Source organism: Gymnoscopelus braueri (genome assembly GCF_963280865.1).
Source record: "Gymnoscopelus braueri genome assembly, chromosome: 5".
NCBI lineage: Eukaryota > Metazoa > Chordata > Actinopteri > Myctophiformes > Myctophidae > Gymnoscopelus > Gymnoscopelus braueri.
Genome location: NC_137606.1, coordinates 20,345,873 through 20,367,717, shown reverse-complemented (window position 1 = coordinate 20,367,717; position 21,845 = coordinate 20,345,873). Strand labels below are relative to the sequence as shown.

The 21,845-nt window shown below is 46.4% G+C and overlaps 1 protein-coding gene across 2 annotated transcripts in view; it reads right to left on the bottom strand.

Moving 5' to 3' along the window:
- Positions 1 to 21,845, bottom strand: part of epha4l (eph receptor A4, like) — a 60,507-nt gene that overhangs the window by 15,730 nt on the left and 22,932 nt on the right. The window contains exons 4-10 of one of the 2 annotated variants that reach the window (XM_080428884.1): positions 19,936 to 20,091; positions 12,101 to 12,436; positions 5,734 to 5,858; positions 5,198 to 5,357; positions 4,107 to 4,218; positions 1,441 to 1,499; positions 777 to 890 (exon numbers count right to left, since the gene is read on the bottom strand). In XM_080428884.1, coding sequence (XP_080285010.1) covers positions 777 to 890; positions 1,441 to 1,499; positions 4,107 to 4,218; positions 5,198 to 5,357; positions 5,734 to 5,858; positions 12,101 to 12,436; positions 19,936 to 20,091 — 1,062 coding nt within the window. The remainder of the gene's footprint in view (positions 1 to 776; positions 891 to 1,440; positions 1,500 to 4,106; positions 4,219 to 5,197; positions 5,358 to 5,733; positions 5,859 to 12,100; positions 12,437 to 19,935; positions 20,092 to 21,845) is intronic. The other variant, XM_080428885.1, reaches the window with a different exon arrangement.

Sequence of the window (21,845 nt, the reverse complement as noted above, 5' to 3'; positions counted from 1 at the left end):
GTCAACCAACTGTGGCCCTGACCCCCAATAAAAGAGCATGTAGACCAACTACAACCACCGCTGTTGTGTCAGCAGTTATATTGTATTAAAATAATGATTTATTCCGGTGGGAAAAAGTTATGGATTGCAGCTTTTATACTGCTACACTTAAAACAAGCAACCAGCTGCATCGTTCATTAATTACACCTTGTATACTGCACTGTAATTAATAATTGCCTCACTACCAAAATCAATGAAAAGAGGATTAGTTTGTGTGTGTGTGTGTGTGTGTGTGTGTGTGTGTGTGTGTGTGTGTGTGTGTGTGTGTGTGTGTGTGTGTGTGTGTGTGTGTGTGTGTGTGTGTGTGTGTGTGTGTGTGTGTGTGTGTGTGTGTGTGTGCATGCATGTTGGGAGGGCTACACTTTGGTCATCGATCAGGGGTCTCTGGTGCCCGACTCTCCAGCAGAGCAGGGGCAGAGTGGTAGAGAGTGGAAATGAATATTGATTCTTTCTCTTTATTATTTTGTCATTGGATGACTCTTCACTGGCCACAGGAATAGCAGGGACAACGTATTTAGAGTCCGCTGTCCTCTCTAAATGTTATTGTGCGGGAAGCGGACAGCTAAACTCTCGTGAAGTGCTCTCACATGCACGTGTGCGCACACACCGCACACACACGTAAATCTTTTACACACAAAAAAATCAATGTTAGCACAGTGGTGGGGGAAATTGTAAAAAAACAAACAATTGTTGCTACGTATACACTTTTCCATGTGAGAAAGAGATGAGGTCCTCACCGATACCGATGACTTTCTCAATCTTAATACAGGAGGCATCAATCTCTTTGGCAAACTCGCGGACGGCTTGGTTGGGGTCCTCGTAGGTAAAGGGGTCTACGTATATTCTCACTCCTGAGAGAAAGAAAGAAAGAAAGAAAGAGATACAAGGAAAGAAATAGGGGAGTGAGGGAAAAAAAAACTGAAGGTTAATTCATTCCGGTGAGTACGCTCCATCTGTTCTTTATTTCCAGCACGCTGCGGGCTACACTGCCTCTCCTCTCTCTACTCCCCTCCTCTCTGACTCACTCCTCTCTTCTCCTCCCCTCCTGTTCTCTCCTCTCCTCTTCCTCTTCTCTCCCGTCCTCTCCTTTAATCCAGCCTTTCGTCTCTCTTTGTACCCCCCCCCTCTCTATCTCTCTCCCTCTGAAGAAGTCACTATCAGTGTCTTTGGCAAAGACGGAGCTCATTAGCTTTGAATATTTTGTTGCATACAAACAGCAAAACGCTGATGACTTGATAACGAGCTGTTTGGAGAGAACATTAACTTCAGCACAGTTTGTTTTGCTTTTAATGCCAGGAGACAGCTTCATTTGTGCTTTATGGCATGCTGACATGAAAGCACCTGAGGATGCTGCTAATGTTTTCAGTGTAATGAATCACAGCGTTGCAGGGATACTCTTACCTTGGTGCAAGTGCTTCTCCTCGTCTGAGTCTTGCTTGGCCTTGCTGTATTTACTCCTTCTAGGGAGAAAGGCAACAAGGCGGTCAGTTGGAGTCACCAAAAGAATTTTTGTGACAGGCTAAGGTTAAGAAGGCAGGCAGATCTTTAGGACTGACCGTCCACACTGCTATTTACAAGCGATCGGATCAGCTTTGTGTATTCAGACAACGCTGACCTATCCACATTAGTTGCTGTGATAACAATAATACTCTGCTTGACAAATTCGTTGACACGTTCTCAGCTCGTAGATCGGTTATTATCGGCAAGCGACACAGTCGTACAAAGATGTATAACTCAAGCTTCAGTGTCTGAGTGTCCAGACTGAGACACAGCTTTAGAAATCACATTTGAAACCACCTAGGAAAGTAGTTCAAATCTTATTTGCAAAATTGAGTTGTTTTTATTTTTTTCTTCTCTTTTTGCTGTTGAGACTCAATAAAACCAATCTGGATAGGCCAAAAGATCTGATATGGGCTGCCAGGCTGAGCATAGCCTTAGTTTCAAATGTATATTTCACAAAGACTATGAATATTCAATGCAAGGAAAATAATAACAATAACAATGCTTTGGCTTAGAGATTCTACATCTACAACAAGTGTCTAACCTTTCAATGACAACAAAACATTTACACTTAAAAATGACATCACAGCCTTAACTAGCATAATTGTAACACCTGTGTTTACCCTACTATTTCATGTCAAAATGGCTACTGTGAAAAAAAGGTCTATTATCATATATTAAAACATGCGAGGAAGAACTTTGTCTTCTACAATAAATACATGAATGAATAAATGGGTAGTGTTAAATAATTCTTTTGAGACACTAGCAGCCGTAAAGGTTTTCAGAATAAACATGATGTTGCTATGTAGAAAGAATCTGTGTTGACCGGGTTGACCCCAGTGTGTGTGTGTGTGTGTGTGTGTGTGTGTGTGTGTGTGTGTGTGTGTGTGTGTGTGTGTGTGTGTGTGTGTGTGTGTGTGTGTGTGTGTGTGTGTGTGTGTGTGTGTGTGTATTGACGTGTGGGGTCAGTGGTGTAATGTAAATGACCAGATGTGCTGGACATTGTGTGTGTGTGTGGCGTGCTAATGACTTGTAAACAGCTGTGTGACGAGTGCTCCTCCCTTCAATCAGAGGAGGAGGCCACATCAGCAACACAATGACAGCTACGCATAAAGACAACCACCACCAGCCTGGCTGGAAGAGAAGCAATGTGAGGGGAACACAGAGGGGAGGACACACACACACACACACACACACACACACACACACACACACACACACACACACACACACACACACACACACACACACACACACACACACACACACACACACACACACACACACACACACACACACACACACACACACACACACACACAGGAACGCATTTAATCAACACCAACCCTTCCCCCGTGCAAACACACACACGCAGACATGCATAAAGTACACAAATATAAAATACACAACAATGTCTCTCGTACGACACCTGTGCATACGGATGCATACACATACTACTCTCTCTGACAACGAGACAAACACACACACAGCCAGACAGAGAGCATGGTTAAAACGCTGAGATGAGAGCGCCCCATCTGCATGTAATCCATCTCTGTGTGTGTGTGTGTGTGTGTGCTGACTGGTTAACAGCCTATGATTGGGTCACCACAAATCCACCTGCTGCCTCTTCGGTGCTTTTCTCCGTCTCTTGTCTGTCCCTCTTTCCCATTCCCTCCATGCCCGTCCAATTCTCGCTGTCTCGTTACCTACCTTCCAATCCTCTCTCTCTCTCTCTCTCTCTCTCTCTCTCTCTCTCTCTCTCTCTCTCTCTCTCTCTCTCTCTCTCTCTCTCTCTCTCTCTCTCTCTCTCTCTCTCTCTCTCTCTCTCTCTCTCTCTCTCTCTCTCTCTCTCTCTCTCTCTCTCTCTCTCTCTCTCTCTCTCTCTCTCTCTCTCTCTCTCTCTCTCTCTCTCTCTCTCTCTCTCTCTCTCTCATATATCACCCCCCTATCTCTCTCATCCCATTCATGATGCAGGTCATGCGAGGCACGGGGGAGAAAATAACTAAGGTCTGAGATTACGGCCACAGGCAGGGAGGGATAGAGGGAAGAGGAGATGGAGGGATTGAGAACAGTATAGGGAGAGAGAGGAAGAGAGAGAGAGTGCGGGGGGGGGGGGGCTTGCTGATTGCATCTCTTCAGCTGTCATGCCGTCAATCACGTCTCCGGTGTGGCGAGTTATCACTCACCGGAGTGCATGCGAGTGTGTGTGTGTGTTGTCAGGGTAATTCTGTGTGTGTGTGTGTGTGTGTGTGTGTGTGTGTGTGTGTGTGTGTGTGTGTGTGTGTGTGTGTGTGTGTGTGTGTGTGTGTGTGTGTGTGTGTGTGTGTGTGTGTGTGTGTGTGTGTGTCGTGCGCGCGCCGATCAACACTGTGACAGCCGCTTTTCCAACAATATATTCCATCACAGAGGATGGAGAGAGAACTGAATGCAGAGAGAGGAGAGAGAGACCGACAGGCAGACAGATCAACAAACAGACAGACAGACAGACAGACAGACAGACAGACAGACAGACAGACAGACAGACAGACAGACAGACAGACAGACAGACAGACAGACGTAAGGCTCACCTTCGGCTGATGACAAAAGCACTGATGAGGATGATGAGAAGAACCACGCTGCCTACCACAGACACCAGTAACACTGTCGAGTTGGTCCCATCACCGATGATGGGAGCTGGCACTGGAGGGGAGGCAGAGGGAGAGAGAGAGAGAGAGAGACAGACACGGTTAACAGAGAAGTGAATAGAGACAACAGCCTGGAGAACAAAACAAATGGAGACGGAGATAGCAGGAGAAATATTCAGTGGTAACCAGAGGAAACAGCAGGTGGGAAGGAGGGAGGGAGCGAGGAGAAAACCTCAGGAGAGGAGTCAGACAGAGACAAACTGCAGAGTCAATATCATCCTCACTAGATCAGCACCATGCACATGAAAGAGCAGGCGTACACTCTCTGTTTGCCCAAGTCATTCAACTTCCCCTCCCTTCCTTCCTCTCTCCATCAACCCCCCTCCTCTCTCTCTCTCTCTCTCTCTCTCTCTCTGTCTCCCTGTGTGGGCCTCCCACTATGTTTACCCTTGCTTGCCTGCCCCTGTGTTTTACGAGCGCCCCGTAAAAGTCTTGTGTTTCTCGTGCTCCATTGAGAGACAATGGCGCCCCATTAGAGCTGTGTGCTTGACCGTGTCATCATCGCGCGCCGCTATCTGCCATCTACATCACAATAAGGGAACACCTGGGTCCACGGGCCGCCGGTGCAACGCAACACTTCTATGTCACGCGGCCACAATGGCAGTTCAGATCAAGTGACATGTCGCCTGGCCAAGCGGGTCAGGGTTGTTTATATGCCAAGTTAATATGCGACAGTCGTGACTACAAATAAAAGTTGTTGGTGTCTTTTTGCGCTTCATTGTAACTCGAATAAAAGAGGCTGTCCGGCTTGCTATTCAGGTGTTTGAGTGCGATATCATTTATCTTTTTATAGCTGTCAGCCGGTTTTGATTAATGAGCGGCCAATGAAAGAGACAAACCCATAAAGGATGCTTTCATCGCGGCATTTTTACTGAAACTGGGGGTGATACGGTTGGCAGCGAGCCTGCCGAACACTGCAGTGCGGTGATGTCATCAGTGCGAGTCGAGCGGAGTCAGCAGCGAGCGGCACTCACCGGAGTTGGTCATGAACTCAAATGGGGCGCTGAATTCCCCGTAGCCGGCGGCCGTGCGAGCGCGCACATGGAACACATAGGAGGTGAGCGGGGTCAGGCCTTTGATGTCAGCGTTCCTGGACGCCGTCTTGATGATCCTGTAGCTTCTCTCATTCTGGTCCTGGAAACAATCAGAGTGACATTAGTGCTTTTTCTTACCCGATTCAGAAAGCTTTGCTGGGAAAACTGCATGTACCCAAGAATCATTTCCTTGATGAATAATTGTTATAATTGTTATATAAAATGATAAAAACAAACTGTATATAAAAATTCTAAACTTTCAATCTGGCGTCCCTATTTTCGGCATTTCATTATAGCCAAAAACCGCCTAAATAGGTAAAACAGAAGATCTACCAACTCACAATGCGCCACACAATGTGAGCTTGTATATCGGCTACTTTTGCTATTTTAGTTGTGCGGTTAAGTATATAGGCCTTAAGTGGTGAAACTTTTTTTTCTCTATGGTTGTACACTTAATTTCCCATGAGCGCCCTCACCTTTTCGTAATATTTGACCTCGTACTCCAGGATGACGCCGTTGGCCCTGTCAGGCTGCTGCCATGCCAGAGAGATGGTGTGTCTGGTGATGTCCTTAGCCTGGATGGAATTCACTGGGGAGGGAGCTGGTCAGGGGAGAAAAGAAAGAAGGCAACGTTAGGCCTGCTGTCTCCTCCATGTTGTTTTCCAGCCTTGGAGACACAGAGTCTGTTTTTGTTTCTCCTCTAAATCCCCTTCTGCTTGCTCCTGCTGAGAAAGTCAAACAGAGGGCCAGGCCACAAGGCAATCAATTCCATTTGTCTTTGAGCTTGGCCCCCAGTCAAAAGCTTAAGCGTTATATAGCTATATGGCTATCCTGCTAAATTGCCATAGAGTCCATGGCACGGCTCTATTTCAGAGGCAACGGTTGGCCTCCATAAAACTGATCCCATTGCCGTGGGCTGACGCTAACCCCCCCGACCACTTTTCCTACAAGCTAGCAAAAATAACGTCCCAGGCTCATTTTCGGTGGGTTCTTAGGTCACCGTGGGAAACCATACATTGCTATGCTTTTTTTGTTTACAAGGGAGCTAATCAATTGGTATTCATTAAAGCTCCAGCGAACGATCTTATCCCTGGACTGTTCTACAGCAGCCATTAATGAGGCCATATTTCAGGCAGCCATGCTATGTGATTGGGTAAAATACAGATAATGGCTTGTGCTTTGCGCTGTCCTCCCTGGAGTGCTCCACCGACACACAAATCAAGTCTCTATCTTCGGTGTGACAACGTAGAAATTGGGTCATACGCTACGCGCGGCGGGACAAAGAGCAACACACACAGACACTTATAAAGCACACTGTGATAAACATAAACGTGTTCAAATCACGTTTGGACCAGGCAGGCGTTCATGGGGTTTGATAGATGGAGTTGGAGAGCAAAAGAGCAAACAGGAAACTGGAAGTACATGCTAACACACACACACACACACACACACTAATGTGCACGTTTTTAAGACGTCATAAGACAAGGAGACAAAGGCAGGGCAGCCTCCTTCCTGTTTTCTCAACTCAACGATCTGGAATCAACAGCTCATAAAGCTGAAATAGCCACCCCTCACACACACTCTCTCTCTCACACACACACACACACACTACTAGTGTTACCCTCGACTACCAGGCAACAACTTTCACACACCCCCTACGCTCAAAGGCAAGAACAAAGCGAGCCGCTGACCAAATGTTTACACCAACGCCATGGGAGTGATTCCTTGCAACGTGTGTACGCTTCACGACTTCACAGGGATCAAAGAGTATCTCTGGACCCCCGGATCTATCCATACTGTAACCTAACTCATTCCATACATCGTCCTCTTAAAGAATCACAGTGCCAGATGATTAATGAGGCTCACCCGTCCAGCGGTTATGATTGGATTATCTCTGACATTATATGCACTCTGCTCCCTTTGACCAGGGGGCTCCAGGGAGGCTAGCCCTCGTGCTAACGCTAACAAAACCAAGGCTTTTAGTCAGGGATTGAGTTCAAACGGGCCTGCAATCCAAGCACCAGCAATGGATTAAGTTTCGGGCCGGGGTGAAGGGGGGGAAGCCATGGCTTTTGGAACTGTGTGTGTGTGTGTGTGTGTGTGTGTGTGTGTGCGCATGGGAGGGGTGAGATGGGTGTGTATGTGGGGGGATGACGGGATAGCAGACATCTCTCTGAGCGCGGCGGTAAATAGATTTTCCCAAGGTTGTGTCATCCTGCCAGCCTAATGTGTCGTGTCTCCGTTAAACAATTAGGCGGCGGCCATTTGTATCCCCTCAGATCAATCTTGCTCCAGAGCTGGTCTGTCTGGCAGGCAGGAGCCAATTTGAAAAGGTCCCCGCGGGGCCGGCTGAGGACGCTGCCGCTCGGAAAGAAAAGCCCCGGTGGGGTCGCGGGGCCTCGCTCTCCTTGTGTAATCCACACATCCATCTTTCCTCCAAAGATGACAGATATGGCGATTTAATCGTGTTCTGCTCCTCGTGTTGGGTTCCTTCCCTCCCTCCCCTGGGCTAAGACGCAGATAAAGATGAGTGATCTTCTGAGTGGTCCCTCCTGAGGTTCCGCCCCATGCCGAACTACGCCAAGGTTAAAACAGAGAAGACGTCGGCTAAACGATCCATCAAGAATAAGGTTTCTTTATTTTTCTTTAATGACCACTAAAAGATATACTATGGCGAAGACAGATACACAAGAAAAGTAAGATGACACATGAACCCAAATGGCTCCGGTCACGAATGCACGTTCGTGGCCCACTCCAACCACACACACACACACACACACACACACACACACACACACACACACACACACACACACACACACACACACACACACAGGGTGAGGAAAACTGGCGCGATCCGACATCTGACATATGTCTATCCAGACGAGATGGAAGTTTGTCTTCAGGGTGTGATTGGGAGAAAAGCGTGGCAGACTAGCTGGCACCCCGGTAGATGAATTTTAAATAATGTGGAGCAGATTAGTAATGTCTCACCGCCTTCCCAACGCGTGTGTGCTAAAACGCTGTTGGAATAACAAGAAGCAATGAAGGACCAATGAATATTCAGATCTCATTTTGGAATAATGTGTTCCAAAAACTCTTTCGCACCCAGCAAACAATCACACACACATGCACACACACACGCATGCACACATCTTCGCTGCAGAGCAAACCTTGTATCTCCATTTTTCATATATATTTTTTTTTCATGAATTAATGCCCTGTTTTATACTTCGCTGTATGACAGTTTCACACAAAAGTAGCACAAATCTACAAGCTCACAAAGTGTTGCATCATTGTGAGCTTGTAGATCTGCTCCTTTTTGAAAGATTTAGACAAATTCTGAAAATGTTTGGACATTTTCACCTACAATGACATGCCTAAAATAGGAACACCATGTTGAAAGTAGTGTTTTATAAACATTTAACCAAAAAAATTTAAAGTATTAAAAAGAGTGTGTGACTTAAAAATAATAACTTTTTTTATATTTTCATTTCCTGACAAGTAACGGATTTGGACAAGGTTTCCACCCGACTTTGACGATAATGCTCCAATACACAACCCCGCAGCAACACACATAACGCACACAAACAGAGAGCGAAAACACAAAGAACCTCATTAGGCAAACAGATGGAAATACCGGCTGAAAAAACATAACACCTATACTTGCATTATCTCCCACAGACAGCAGCTCCACCCGTGCATACATTTAAACCCGCTGGAGTAAATAGACCGGTCAGGAGCACACAGAGGGCCCGGCTTCAGTTTGAAGTCACCCTCCCTCGGGGGGGGAATAGTGGAGCTTGTGGGCGAAGATTCATGCGGACGTTTGTGCATTTTTTTTGTCTCTGCATGAAAGGGAGGGGAGGGAGGGCTAGAGTTCTGTTTGACGGAGTTGAGTTTGTCGTTGTGAACATGTTCATTGTGAGGTATTCGGGCCTGCGAGGAGGCAGCTGCGGTCAGGCCTGTACGGGTTGTGAGACTATGCGGTCGATTATGGTCTGACATTAAAGAGACAAGGGGCCAGAGGAACACATGTGGTTGCCAGATTGGAGCCCGGTTGTCAGATTGGAGTCACTTGATTTGCTGCCGCTGAGGAGAAATGGCTGAGGTGGGAGTCGTTTTTCAGGGTGTCGAGAAAATGGTTCCTCCATACCAGACCCCCCCCCCAAATAATGTGTGCTTCCCCTCTAGCAAGCCTCCAGTACGGCACGTCTATCCAATTCCACATAGAGATGGAAACTCACATTATGCACTGACAGACGTGCCCACACACACACACACACACACACACACACACACACACACACACACACACACACACACACACACACACACACACACACACACACACACACACACACACACACACACACACACACACACACACACACACACACACACACACACACACACACACACACACACACAAATTCACTCACAAATTCACTCCTTGTCACACACGGCCGCCAAGTATTTTCTATAGAGACATAAACACCCTGCTTTGCCTCTCTCTCTCACACACACAGTCCCAGCAAGTGCTTGATCCCATAAAGGGGGAAAAAACATGCATTAAATGCCTGGGGTCAGTTCAAAGCCTGGACATCCCCTCCTTTCCTCAGCCAGCCTGGGTGAAAGGGTTACACCCTGCCTGATTTACGACAAGGGAATTGTTCCTGCTGCAATATGGAATCTGACCTCCTTACGCACGCACACACACACACACACACACGCACACGCACACGCACACGCACATGCACGCGCACACGCACACACCTCGGAATGCTAGCACATACAGTACACGTATATTCTCACACACACAAACGTGCACACACGCACAACTCTCAGTTTTTTGCTACTAAAACAGCTCTTGCCCTTTCTCTATTTTCCTTCCACCTCTCTGCTCTCCTCTCTCTCCACCTTCTCCATCCAAAATCCAACCTCTTTCTCCTCTTCCTCCCTTCCCAGACAAAACAAGATGAGTGAGGACGAAGGGGGCGGGTGTGTGGGGGTCTATCCCACAGTGTTTTATAAATCCCAATAAATCTATGATAATAAATGTGTAATCCACTGTGTCTGGATGAGGGGAGGCCACGCGGAGAGACGGACAGCCGCAGATGACTGGCTGGATTACTAGCGGCTGAAACCAGAGCCCCCGTAGCCCCTACTGAGCATTAACAGGCAGAAATCCAATCAGTCTGACGCTCTTCACTTTAACACACACACACACACGCATTTGAGAAGACACGCACATAGAGGACATTGTTGGAAAAGCAAATGCAGCTAGTTCCACACAGTAGGGCTTCTGTGCACGTACGAGAGAGCGCATGCATATCCGCATATCCGCTTTTTTATCGACATTTTGGTTTGCACATTTTCTCACTTACGCCCAAGTATGCACACGTGCACTCGCACACAGGCACAGATGTGTGCACACACACACACACACACACACACACACACTTTCCAGCTGCTTCAGGCCAGCTTCATGAAACTGAGCCAAAGGAGAACAGTTGTGAAACATGCATCAGTGACGAGCCAAAGGCAACATCATCTATATCTTACTACTTTAAGTCTGCCGATTAGCCTGAAGCAACCTCAGGGGATGACAGCGCTTCTGAGTGTGTCCGCGCGTCAACACGCCTCTCTGCTTGTGTGTGTGTGTGTGTGTGTGTGTGTGTGTGTGTGTGTGAGACCATGCATGTACGTCCCCTGCGTGTGCATGTGTACATGTGTGGTCGCACATCTGAGGAACTGCAGCACCAGTCTATGCTCGTGTGTGTGTGTGTGTGTGTGTGTGTGTGTGTGTGTGTGTGTGTGTGTGTGTGTGTGTGTGTGTGTGTGTGTGTGTGTGTGTGTGTGTGTGTGTGTGTGTTTTCCATCCAAGCATGGAGCGGAGTCAAACCCCGGAGTGCGCTCCATTACGGCTCCCACACAGTCCTCTCTGGTGGGGCTCGGGCTGCGCTATCCATCCATCTCCCCCTCCCTGACCCTGGCTGATAAATCAAGCCACCATGTCCTTAAATAGCCACCCCCGATCCCCCCTGTCCTAAAGCTAGAATTGGAAATATTTCGCCTTCTCCCAGCAATGGAAAGTATAGTGATAAAAAACGACACAAAAGAGGCACTTAGCACGCCACCCAGGAGCCGAGAGCAGTAAAAAAGACCAAGTTAATGATCGCCTATAAGATGTGAGGCTGAGCGGGCAGGGATGGAGAGGAAGGACCAGAGTCATAAAATCCATTTGCTCAACAACTGGCTACAAAATGGCCGCACGACAAAACAACAGGGGAGGATGTGAGCACACGCATCACTTGGCCAGAGGGCTCCTCTCCAACTCTCCACTCCAATACAACCAGAACGTAGAAAACCCACGTACACACGCATGCATTGAACATATGCGCACACACACGCATGCATCGCACACACAATCCCCACAGCATTTGTAATGAAGCCTGCACAGATCAATAAAACTCATCTAATTCATTAGCTGAAGAGCCAAATATAGCAGGATGCTCGCTATCTTCATTCCATGCTCCTCATGCCTAATTATGCAAAACCAAAGTGAATATTGCAGAAAATCATTCTCCACCGCTGAAAATCCATCAGTGCACAGTACTCATCTCACTTTCACCCAAATTATTCACAGCTTTGGTAAACATGTTTTGACATGCAGATTGCCCAAAAGAGTACTTCAAAAGATAATGTAATGCATAAATACACGGCCTTGCGATCGCTTAAAAAACAATCTATTTTTCTGGTCCGCCACCCCGACCTCAGCACCAAGACCTTCACCCTTCACACCACCTCCACAATCCACCCCACCCCACCCCTCTTACTCACCAGCCTGGTTGGTGGTGACGGTCACCGAGACGGCCTGCTCCGGCCCAGGGCTCTGCGGGGAGACGCCGTTCACCGCCCAGATCTCGAAGGTGTAGTTGGTGTGGGCCTGCAGGTCGTTGATGGACACCCGGGTGCCCTTCAGGCTGAGCCGCTGGGGGCTGAAGTGGACGTCGTTGCCGCAAGGCTGGCACCGCCGTCCCTCTGGGCCGCAGCGCTTGCACACCACGTTGTAGGTGAGGTCGTGGCGGCCGCCGGAGTTGAGCGGCGTGCTCCACTCCAGGTTCACCGACGTCTCGTTGACGTTGGAGATGAGGTGGAGGGGTGCCGAAGGGGGGCCTGGAATCAGATTCAGAGGTACTTTAATGGCCAGAGAAGTTTGCTCATACCAGGAGTTTCACTATGAGGGCCGCTCACATAAATCATGTGAATCACAGCATGAATCACAGCAACAACAAGTTCATAAAAGTGGTGCAAACATTTGTAAGAAATAAAGTGTATGAAGGCAAGAAAGAAAGGAATTGCTTTGATACAATAAAAAAGGCTTTGAAGATTGTATAGGAACGTTACTTTGGAGCCACTAGTCTCGTATATCCCGCCTTCCCATGCGGCTGGAGACATCTAAATTCAATCTAGGGGCTGGAACAGTTAAGACAAACCTACGCCTACTGCTTTAGAAGCCCATCATATCGCCATCCCATTAAGAAGGACCGCCCTAAAGTCTTTGCATTGTTTCTGTAATGCAGTTACTTTTTTACATCTCTGAATTATTATCGGTAGGCGGAGATCTCCGATACGCCTAGCTTATACGCAAGACTATGGAGCCACAAACCTTAGCCTGAGGCTAACGTTACAAAATGGAGGACAAAGGGTGAATTCAGCTAAAAGTGCTTTGTGTTGACTTGGTGTGAAGTGTAGCAGACCTGCTGACAGGATGACTCTCTGAAGGACATTATTTCACAATGGATAATATTAGCTTTGTGTTGACTGCTGTGAAAAGCTGAAATCCAAGACTGGGGCACACTCTTAGCTATTGACTAAATCCAAAGTGTATATATATTATATATAAGATGAATAGCATGTCTAATTGAGTGGGCTGTCCCCTTTATTGAGAACTAAGGCTTCTTGGATTCCCTTTTAATGTCCTGTCCATTACAGCTGGGGAGGCTCCAATTTCACCCCAGTTAATTCAGTATGTTAACTGAAATCCAATAGGCTGGCAGATTTCTTTTCCATTCATGTGTCGAATGTTTCAGCTGAAGATGGCAGCGTGCCCGAGCCCGCTGCTCACAGTGGGAGTATGGCAACGACTCAGAACTTTCTGACAAAGTTTGCTTTGGAGCCTGTTATTAAGGTTCCTACTTTGACGTCGTTCAGCTAACAGGAAGCAGTTGTAAAGTGGGAGGAGTCCTGCGGAAGCGACCATGTGAACGCGCCCCGTTTCCTGCGCTCATCAATCCCAATTTGCATGTCAGCCCCGTTGTAATTGATGTGCTTTTTTGTGCTGCTTTCAAACATAAGAAACTGTAATTGACTTAACCCTCTCTTTCTCTTTCTCTCTCTCTCGTTTTTTCCTCACTAATGAAGCACGCGGGCGGGCGGATCGATGCAGGGTGAAATATGAAAGCTAGTCGGTCCATGGACGATCCATTTCACAACGGAAATTAATTATCAGTGTTATTTTTGGAGGAGCAGAGGGACAATGAGTGATTTCACACAGACATGGAAAGAAGAGCAGGGCGGGGGGGAGTGAGAGAGTGCACGCATGCGTTGGACTGGGAGTGCAAGAAAGAGTGAGCTTGACTATACTGTACATTGTGACTATAACTGTATACACTGAATGTGTGTTCACAAGTATAGGTTTCAATTGCAGCCTGCATGGATTTCGGTGTGTGTGTGTGTGTGTGTGTGTGTGTGTGTGTGTGTGTGTGTGTGTGTGTGTGTGTGTGTGTGTGTGTGTGTGTGTGTGTGTGTGTGTGTGTGTGTCCGTTTATTTAACTCTCTACACTGCAGTACAGATCTATTTAACTCTACACTACAGTACAGATCTATTTAACTCTACTCTACAGACCTTTCTGACAGGCACTTGTCCACCCATAGTAAAGCAGAACAGAGAGAGAGGTTGAGAGAGAGAGAGAGAGAGAGAGAGGAAGGGAGAGAGAGAGAGAGAGAGAGAGAGAGAGAGAGAGAGAGAGAGAGAGAGAGAGATGGACATAAGGAGAAGACAAACACAGTCTGTTCATGCAGGAGACAGAAATCCACTGATTAGTATGGAGGAGCAGGTCTGTATGGGGAGAGAGGGATACAGACTCAGAGGAGATATACTGAGTGAAAGAGAGCTTATGCATGTGTGTATGTGACGGTATATGCATGTGTGAGAGAGATTGCGCTCATGTGTTTTAAATGCAAGGCAGAGAGAGAGAGAGAGAGAGTAATGCAGAATCCACAGTATTAATATTAGCGTGACCCTGCATTGCCCGGCGACCCCAGGCCCCCATGAAAATCCATTAATAGATCTCATTAATAATGATGATGATAAAACACTGAACCCCCACACACACCCTCCTTCTCATCCTCACCCTCCTCACCCAATCCCCCCCCCCCCCATACCCCCCCCCCCCCCCCTCCACCCATTCCCAGATAGTGAGCAGGTTACAGATGGGCTTTCTAAATTAAGGTGGCTGCCCACAACCATCATTATAATGGTCTCTTTGTCAGCGCACAAGGTTCACTGTACAGCATTACTCCTTACTCCCACTATCTCCTTCCACAGCTTCCTGTAGGAGATACAGAGCTATTATTACTCACTTATCTTTTCTTATGGCTGTTTCGGCCATAAACGGAATAAGACTCAGGTGAGAAGTGTGAGGTGTTTTTTGTTTGTTTATCTTCCTTCCGGAAGGCCAACCCAGTTTCGGGTCCAGGTATGTGGAAATATGTTGTGCAAATGTGTTGTCCTGGGTTACAACAGTAGAAGTGCAGTATGTTATGTTTGGCTTATTTGTTGCCATGACGAGTGGCGCAATAAAACTTAAGTGCTTGGGAATGTATACGGTACCAGTCTCACACACACACACACACACACACACAAACACACAAGAGACCCATACATTCCACCATCTCCAGGTAGTCGCTGTACATTACACACGTGCACACACACACACACACACACACACACTGTACCTGTCGCTCTCCCAGAATGCTGTGCAGCGGGAGAGGGGGTAGCGTGGGAGAGCCGTCAGCTGTGACTGACGCGGGGTAATTAGTCCTGAGAGAGAACAGCAGGAGAGGCTCCACAGTCACCCAACCTGCACACGCAGCTAGCGCAGCATTAGCTCAACGTTAGCTGGTTGCACACACAGTCTCCTTTTGGGACAGATTCCTCTGGGAGATTAAGAAACTTTTTCCTAAGAAAGTTTCAGTACTGTATTTTTTTTCTTTCTTCCTGTCCCCCTCTGTCTTTTCCACTCTTTTATTGCTTGCTAATTTGCTCTCTGAGCCTTTTTTCACCCCAACACCACGTGTCTTCCGTATATCTGCCTTTCTCATTTTTACTCAGACTCGTATCCCTATCTCTTTATCTTTGTTCCTTGCTCTCCTTTCACTTCTTCCCCTCTCTCTCTCCGGCTCTCCGTGTCACTCTACCCGTTAATTGTTACCAGAGTGTTGAGCAGGGCCGGGGGAAGAGAGAGAGAGAGAGAGAGAAAGAGAGAGAGGGTGAAATTGGCCGGAGCATGGACCCTGCTATTACTGTCCAACTGGGATCTAGTCAACCAAAAACCCCTCTCTCCACTCCCTCACCCCACCCTCTCTCTACTCCAGACTACTAAACCACCACTATGAAAACTAAGGAAAATCTGAAAAACACATCAAGGGCCAAGAAACCCCTGAACAGAGAGCCTTCAGCCCCCCTAAACACAGTGGACCACCCCCTACGTGAGTCTGTCGTCCCTGGTCCTCATTACTGCCTAGTACTCTACGTGTGTGTGTATGTGTGTGTGTGTGTGTGTGTGTGTGTGTGTGAGTGTGCACGTGCATCAGCACATACATGTGCCTGTGTGTATGTGCTACTGTGACAGCCACATGAAGTGGTTATCTTGATCAAATGTGGTGTGCAGTAAGTGCCAATCAAATAAATTAAGAGGGAAAAATGAAAGGAGGGAGGAGAAAAAAACGGGAGAGAATAAAGGAGGAATAGGAACGTGCGTGTGTGTGTGTGTGTGCCTGCACACCGTGGCCGAATCAGACCACGTCCCTTTTTTAATCATCATCTCGCATCTCACATCTCGCATCGGTGGAGCCCAAGCTAAGAGGGGGGAACGTTTTCAATTACCCATGGACAAACACACACATACACACACACACAACACACACACACACACACACCAATTACCGGAGATGCCGGCGCTTTCTCTGCATGACCTTCAGCAAGGCAAACTGGGAAATGAGTTTAAGAGTATTTTTTTTCTCTTTGCTCCATTCGTGACTTCAGGAGGAGTTCGAGTGGGAGAGAGGGAGAGTGAGAGAGAGAGAGTGAAAACAAAACATGTGAGATTGAGGGATGTTTGAGTGGCAGCTGTAATTGCGGAGCTCCAGCATGCTGGAGAGACAGACGGGAAGAAGAAAAAATAATAACACGGCCAAAAGAAAAAACAAAACGGACGGACAGCCAGGGGGAGGGTTCTAAGTTCATGTTGCCTGGGTGACCAGACCGGGGGGCAAAGGTCTGCAGGAGGTCAGCTGGAGAGGCCGGCTAATGTTGTGTGCTCAGCGTTGGTTTTAAGATCAGGTTCCATGTAAGAGCACTAAATCACAATGCTATTAAATCAAAGAACCACCCCAGACACAAGAAATGTTTAGTCTTGGCTCAGTCTGGGTTTAAACAGTAAAGTTTTTGTTAAGTTTATCATCAGCCAGGGTTTAAACCGTTAACTATCAGGTTTAAACAGGGTTTAAACTTGATCCCTGGCCTCCCTATTCTGGGGGAAACATTCGCCAAAAATAGCAGATCTTGAAGATCGACTATTTTTGGCAATTCAGGTCAGGTTTACGAAGTATAGAGGGTTTAAACGGCTTAGGTAGTAGTGCCAGCTCAGCCTGGAATGTAAACAGTTTTGTTAGGTAGTAGCGTTAGCTCAGCTGGGGTTTAAACGGTTAAGTGTTAGGTAGTAGCGTTTGCTCAGCTGGGCTTTAAACAGTTAAGTGTTAGGTAGTTGAGTTTGGCTGTTTGTGGGATTCAATAAAGTCTTTTGTTGAGTGATGAATCCGCATGAACTCGACAGATCCTTCAGCCCAAACGTTTAGCCAACTATGAGCTAATTGACATAACAGATGTTGTAGCTGGCAAAAATAAATAAATAAATAAATGAATAGGGAAATCGCTGTTTCAGTGCTATTTACGTACGGATGCCTTCATTTCGTAGGAAATGACAGATTTTTGTTTCATGATTTCTCTCTGTGTATCACAGTATGTATTCAATGACTCAGAGAGAGAGAGAGAGAGAGAGAGAGAGAGAGAGAGAGAGAGAGAGAGAGAGAGAGAGAGAGAGAGAGAGAGAGACACGAGGATGTGTGCATGGAGGAGTTTATTATGTTAACTGTTTGTTATCACAGCCCTGTTGAGTCAGAGAGACTACTGGCACACTACTGAGATACTGACTCACACTCACAGCCTGGTCTCATGGAGGACAGACAGAAAGACAGGAGGAGAGGAAGAGAGATGCAAAGAGAAAAGGAAAGGGGGGTACTGACAGAGAGGGAGAGAAAGAGAGGTTGTCGGATATAATGAGAGGAAAGGGAGAGAGAACACTGGAGGGGAGAAAAAGAGAGGTAGAGAAGAGAAGTCATCAGGACCGAGAGAGAAACGGAAAAATAACACAGAATGTCTCTTTTCTCCTAATCTTGTTCTCACGCATCTCTTCATACTGCTGAATTTAACAGCAGAGGTCAAAACCTTCTCTGCAGCACCCCCCCCCCCCCTCTCTGTGTCTGTGTATTACAGTTCCTACACTGCCAGCTCTTAATCCACCCCTGGCTCTTTTTAACCTAATTCTTAGGCCCGTAACGATACAGTAACTGCATCGATGCATCGTTTAAAAAAAAAAACGATCTACTGTATCGTTTTATTAAACAGAAAATCGTCCTGTAATGCATTATATCGATTAAAATCGGTTTGCAATGTAAATAATCGATTGTATCGATATTAAGAAATGGGGTCTTGTATTTAGTTCGAGACATGTTAATATTTGATGTATTTTTATGTGATCATCGCCGTGTTTATATCGCCGGGTCGCGCAGACGCGCACCGCTGATCTACAAACTCACAACACACGCGTTACAACGAGATTTGAGCTTGCAGATCAGATATTACGTCATTATGAAGGCGACGCCACGCTCAGCTGAGAGGCGACGCAGCTGAGAGACAGGCTACAAATGCTAGGCTAGCAGGCTGGGCGCATTTAAGCAGCAGCACGCCACGCCGTGCACAAACAAACAGCGAGGAGACGCGTTAGTTTAAAGTTTACACAATGTCAGAAAGTCCCAGCAGCACAGTGGACTGTGCGATATTCAAGCCGTTGAAGATGAAGTCGAAAGTGTGGACACATTTTGGGTTTTGTAAAAAGGAGAGACCCAACACACTTGATAAATCTGTCGCCGTTTGCAGTAAATGCAGAGCCGAACTAAAATACAACGGCAACACAACCAATCTTTCCATGCACCTAAAAAGACGCCATGGTATTGATCTGGACACAAAGCTTGTGCTACTAGTACGAACGACGTCATTCCCTCAGCAGCAACAGCAGCCGTGGGAGAATTTGAGTAGACTAGAGTGATCTAAAGTTGTCTAATTGTATTTATTTGCTTATTTTGCTGTGGATTTGCTGTGGATTTGTTGTGGATCATAGAATGATTCAATTTGAATCATTCATTTATTTCATTATATGTTGAGGTGTTGGTTCTGGTTGGTTTGAAGGTGCAGTAAAAAACTGTTTTGAAGGTGCAATGAACAATTGTTCTGAAGGTACAATGAAATGTTTTTGAAGGTGCAGTTAAAAAACAAGTCAAATAAAATGTGCATTTGGCAATGCCATTAAATTGTTGTTTGTTTACTTATAATATTTATATCCATAATCAACCCCTACAGGAAAATAATTGAGGAATTTTGTACTATATCCACTCCAGGTATTTATTTTTCACACAGACTTTTTGGGTAAATAAATAGTTACTATATCGATTTTAAATCACTGAATCGAATCATATCGTTCCAAATTAACCTGTCCTGTATCGTTCATGTATCGTATCGACTAAGTCATTGAATCGAAATGTATCGTATCGTTCTAAATGAACCTGTATCGTTCATGTATCGTATCGACAACCAAGTATCGTGATACATATCGAATCGTTGTTAAAACGTATCGTTACACCCCTACTAATTCTTCATGTCACAGCTTGCATATTCTCATATTCTCATTCTCATTCTCATTCTCTCTCTCTCTCTCTCTCTCTCTCTCTCTCTCTCTCTCTCTCTCTCTCTCTCTCTCTCTCTCTCTCTCTCTCTCTCTCTCTCTCTCTCTCTCTCTCTCTCTCTCTCTCTCTCTCTCTCTCTCTCTCTCTCTCTCTCTCTCTCTCTCTCTCTCTCTCTCTCTGCAGAGGAGGTGGAATGCAGTGTTTTCCACCCTCATTAGTTCTCTGTCACAGTGACAGATCACTTAGTACCACCTGGAATCAAAGGATCCCCATTAAAACCACAGTCGCCCGCCTTACACGTGTATGTGTGTGGGTGTGCCTGGGCACCTGTGTGCGTGTGTGTGTGTGTGTGTGCGTGTGCATGTACTTACGTGTGCAGGGCATGGATGCAGGGTCCGTCTCTGAGCGGAAGAAGCCTTTGTCACAGGCACACGACGTGGATCCCTCTCTCACCGAGTAGCTGTGGAGGGGACATTTGGCGCAGGAGCCATCTGAGGCCAGGGCGCGGTAGTAACCGATCTTACAGGCTGCAAGAGACAAACAAATGACGCTTTGAGCAACATGCAAACAATGGCAAAATATAGCAGGTTAGGGGTACAAGAGTTCATTTAACTTGATTATAAAGAATTATCGATTTTTAAAAAAAGAGGAAAAAAAGATTTAAAAAAAAGATCAACGTGTTGCGATGCAACACGTTTTGAGCTGGTAGACCGGCTATTCACGCCATTTTTGTGCAACAGTGTTGTAGGACAAAGTATACAATAGGGATTAGGTGGTTAATCAGACTAAAAGATTTAGTAGATTATAAAAAAGTATTGGAATTTTTTCACATCACAAGATAAAAATATATCCACAACCAAAAACACACTTGTTGATTATTCGAGAGTGTAATTGATTGAATAATCGCTAAGAAAATGACCAAAGCCCTAAAATTCCTCAGGTCATCATCAGCCAAATATCCCAAGAAATATAAGAGGGAAAATAATGCTCATTCCCCCCGTGAGCAACAGGTCAACGACCCGTCTCTATCTCTCTTCTTTGTTGGAAAGGCAGCAAGAAGGTGAATTTCATTATTAAGAATAATACAAGATAGGAGCCGTTTTCCCTGATACACGCACGCGCGCGCACACACACACACACACACACACACACACACACACACACACACACACACACACACACACACACACACACACACACACACACACACACACACACACACACACACACAATATTGAATAACCAGCCCTTTGTCTTTAGCACAAATTCCAAAAATGCTTTTTTTGGCATTGACTTGGAGACATGGTGTAACCAAAACCATTGGCATCTCGGACCATTTAACAAACAAATGCTACCGCACTTGGCAAGAAGAATTCTGTCATTCTCCTCACACACGACACGTGCACGCATACACACACACACACACACAAAATACTACTGCTACACACACGCGCGCATTTCACACGTGCGCGCACGTACACACGCACACAATGCATGTGAAATGGTAACCTAAGTGACACTTTTCCTACTTTGGCGACAGTGCTTGCCTTTCTTTTGACTGACAGTTTGATTGCAGGGCTCCTCTTTCAATGAGTCTCTCCCTGCTCTGTCCGTCTCCTATAATGGCTGGGGAAGCCTAGCGGGGTTGTGTTTCACCCCCTGAGCGCTGAACCAGAAGGGGAGGACAATAGAAGGATTCTGTGAGAGGTGCGGTACAGACAGCCAGGACACCGATTGGGCCAAATAGCCTGTCAATCAATCGTGTGGCCGGGCACTTGGCAATGAGTGGCGAATGGTATTGGGGGGCCAGAGGGCTGGTGGTTTGGGTTTTTGGGGAGTGGTGGTGGTGGAGTGGCTGGTGTGTGTGTGTGTGTGTGTGTGTGTGTGTGTGTGTGTGTGTGTGTGTGTGTGTGTGTGTGTGTGTGTGTGTGTGGGGGTATTTTCTCCTGCTGTTGACTAGAAGTTTGTAATTATATTTTATCCTGGTTATGTATTTACCCATCTGTCTCCAATGGGTATTTCAACATCATAACAAGGCACAGACATTCACACGCACACACGCACGTACGCTCCCCCCCCAAAAAAAACATGTGTTGACAAAAAACACACAACTAATTTCCAAAACTGTATTCAAAGTCATGAACTCCCACACCACAGCCATAAATCCACGATGACATCCTACAAGCAAGGAACACTGTCTTGTAAACAGACTCCCACATGTATATACTACGCTCAAAATTTAGATCAATGCCTATCCACATATACCACACACAGGAGGAAT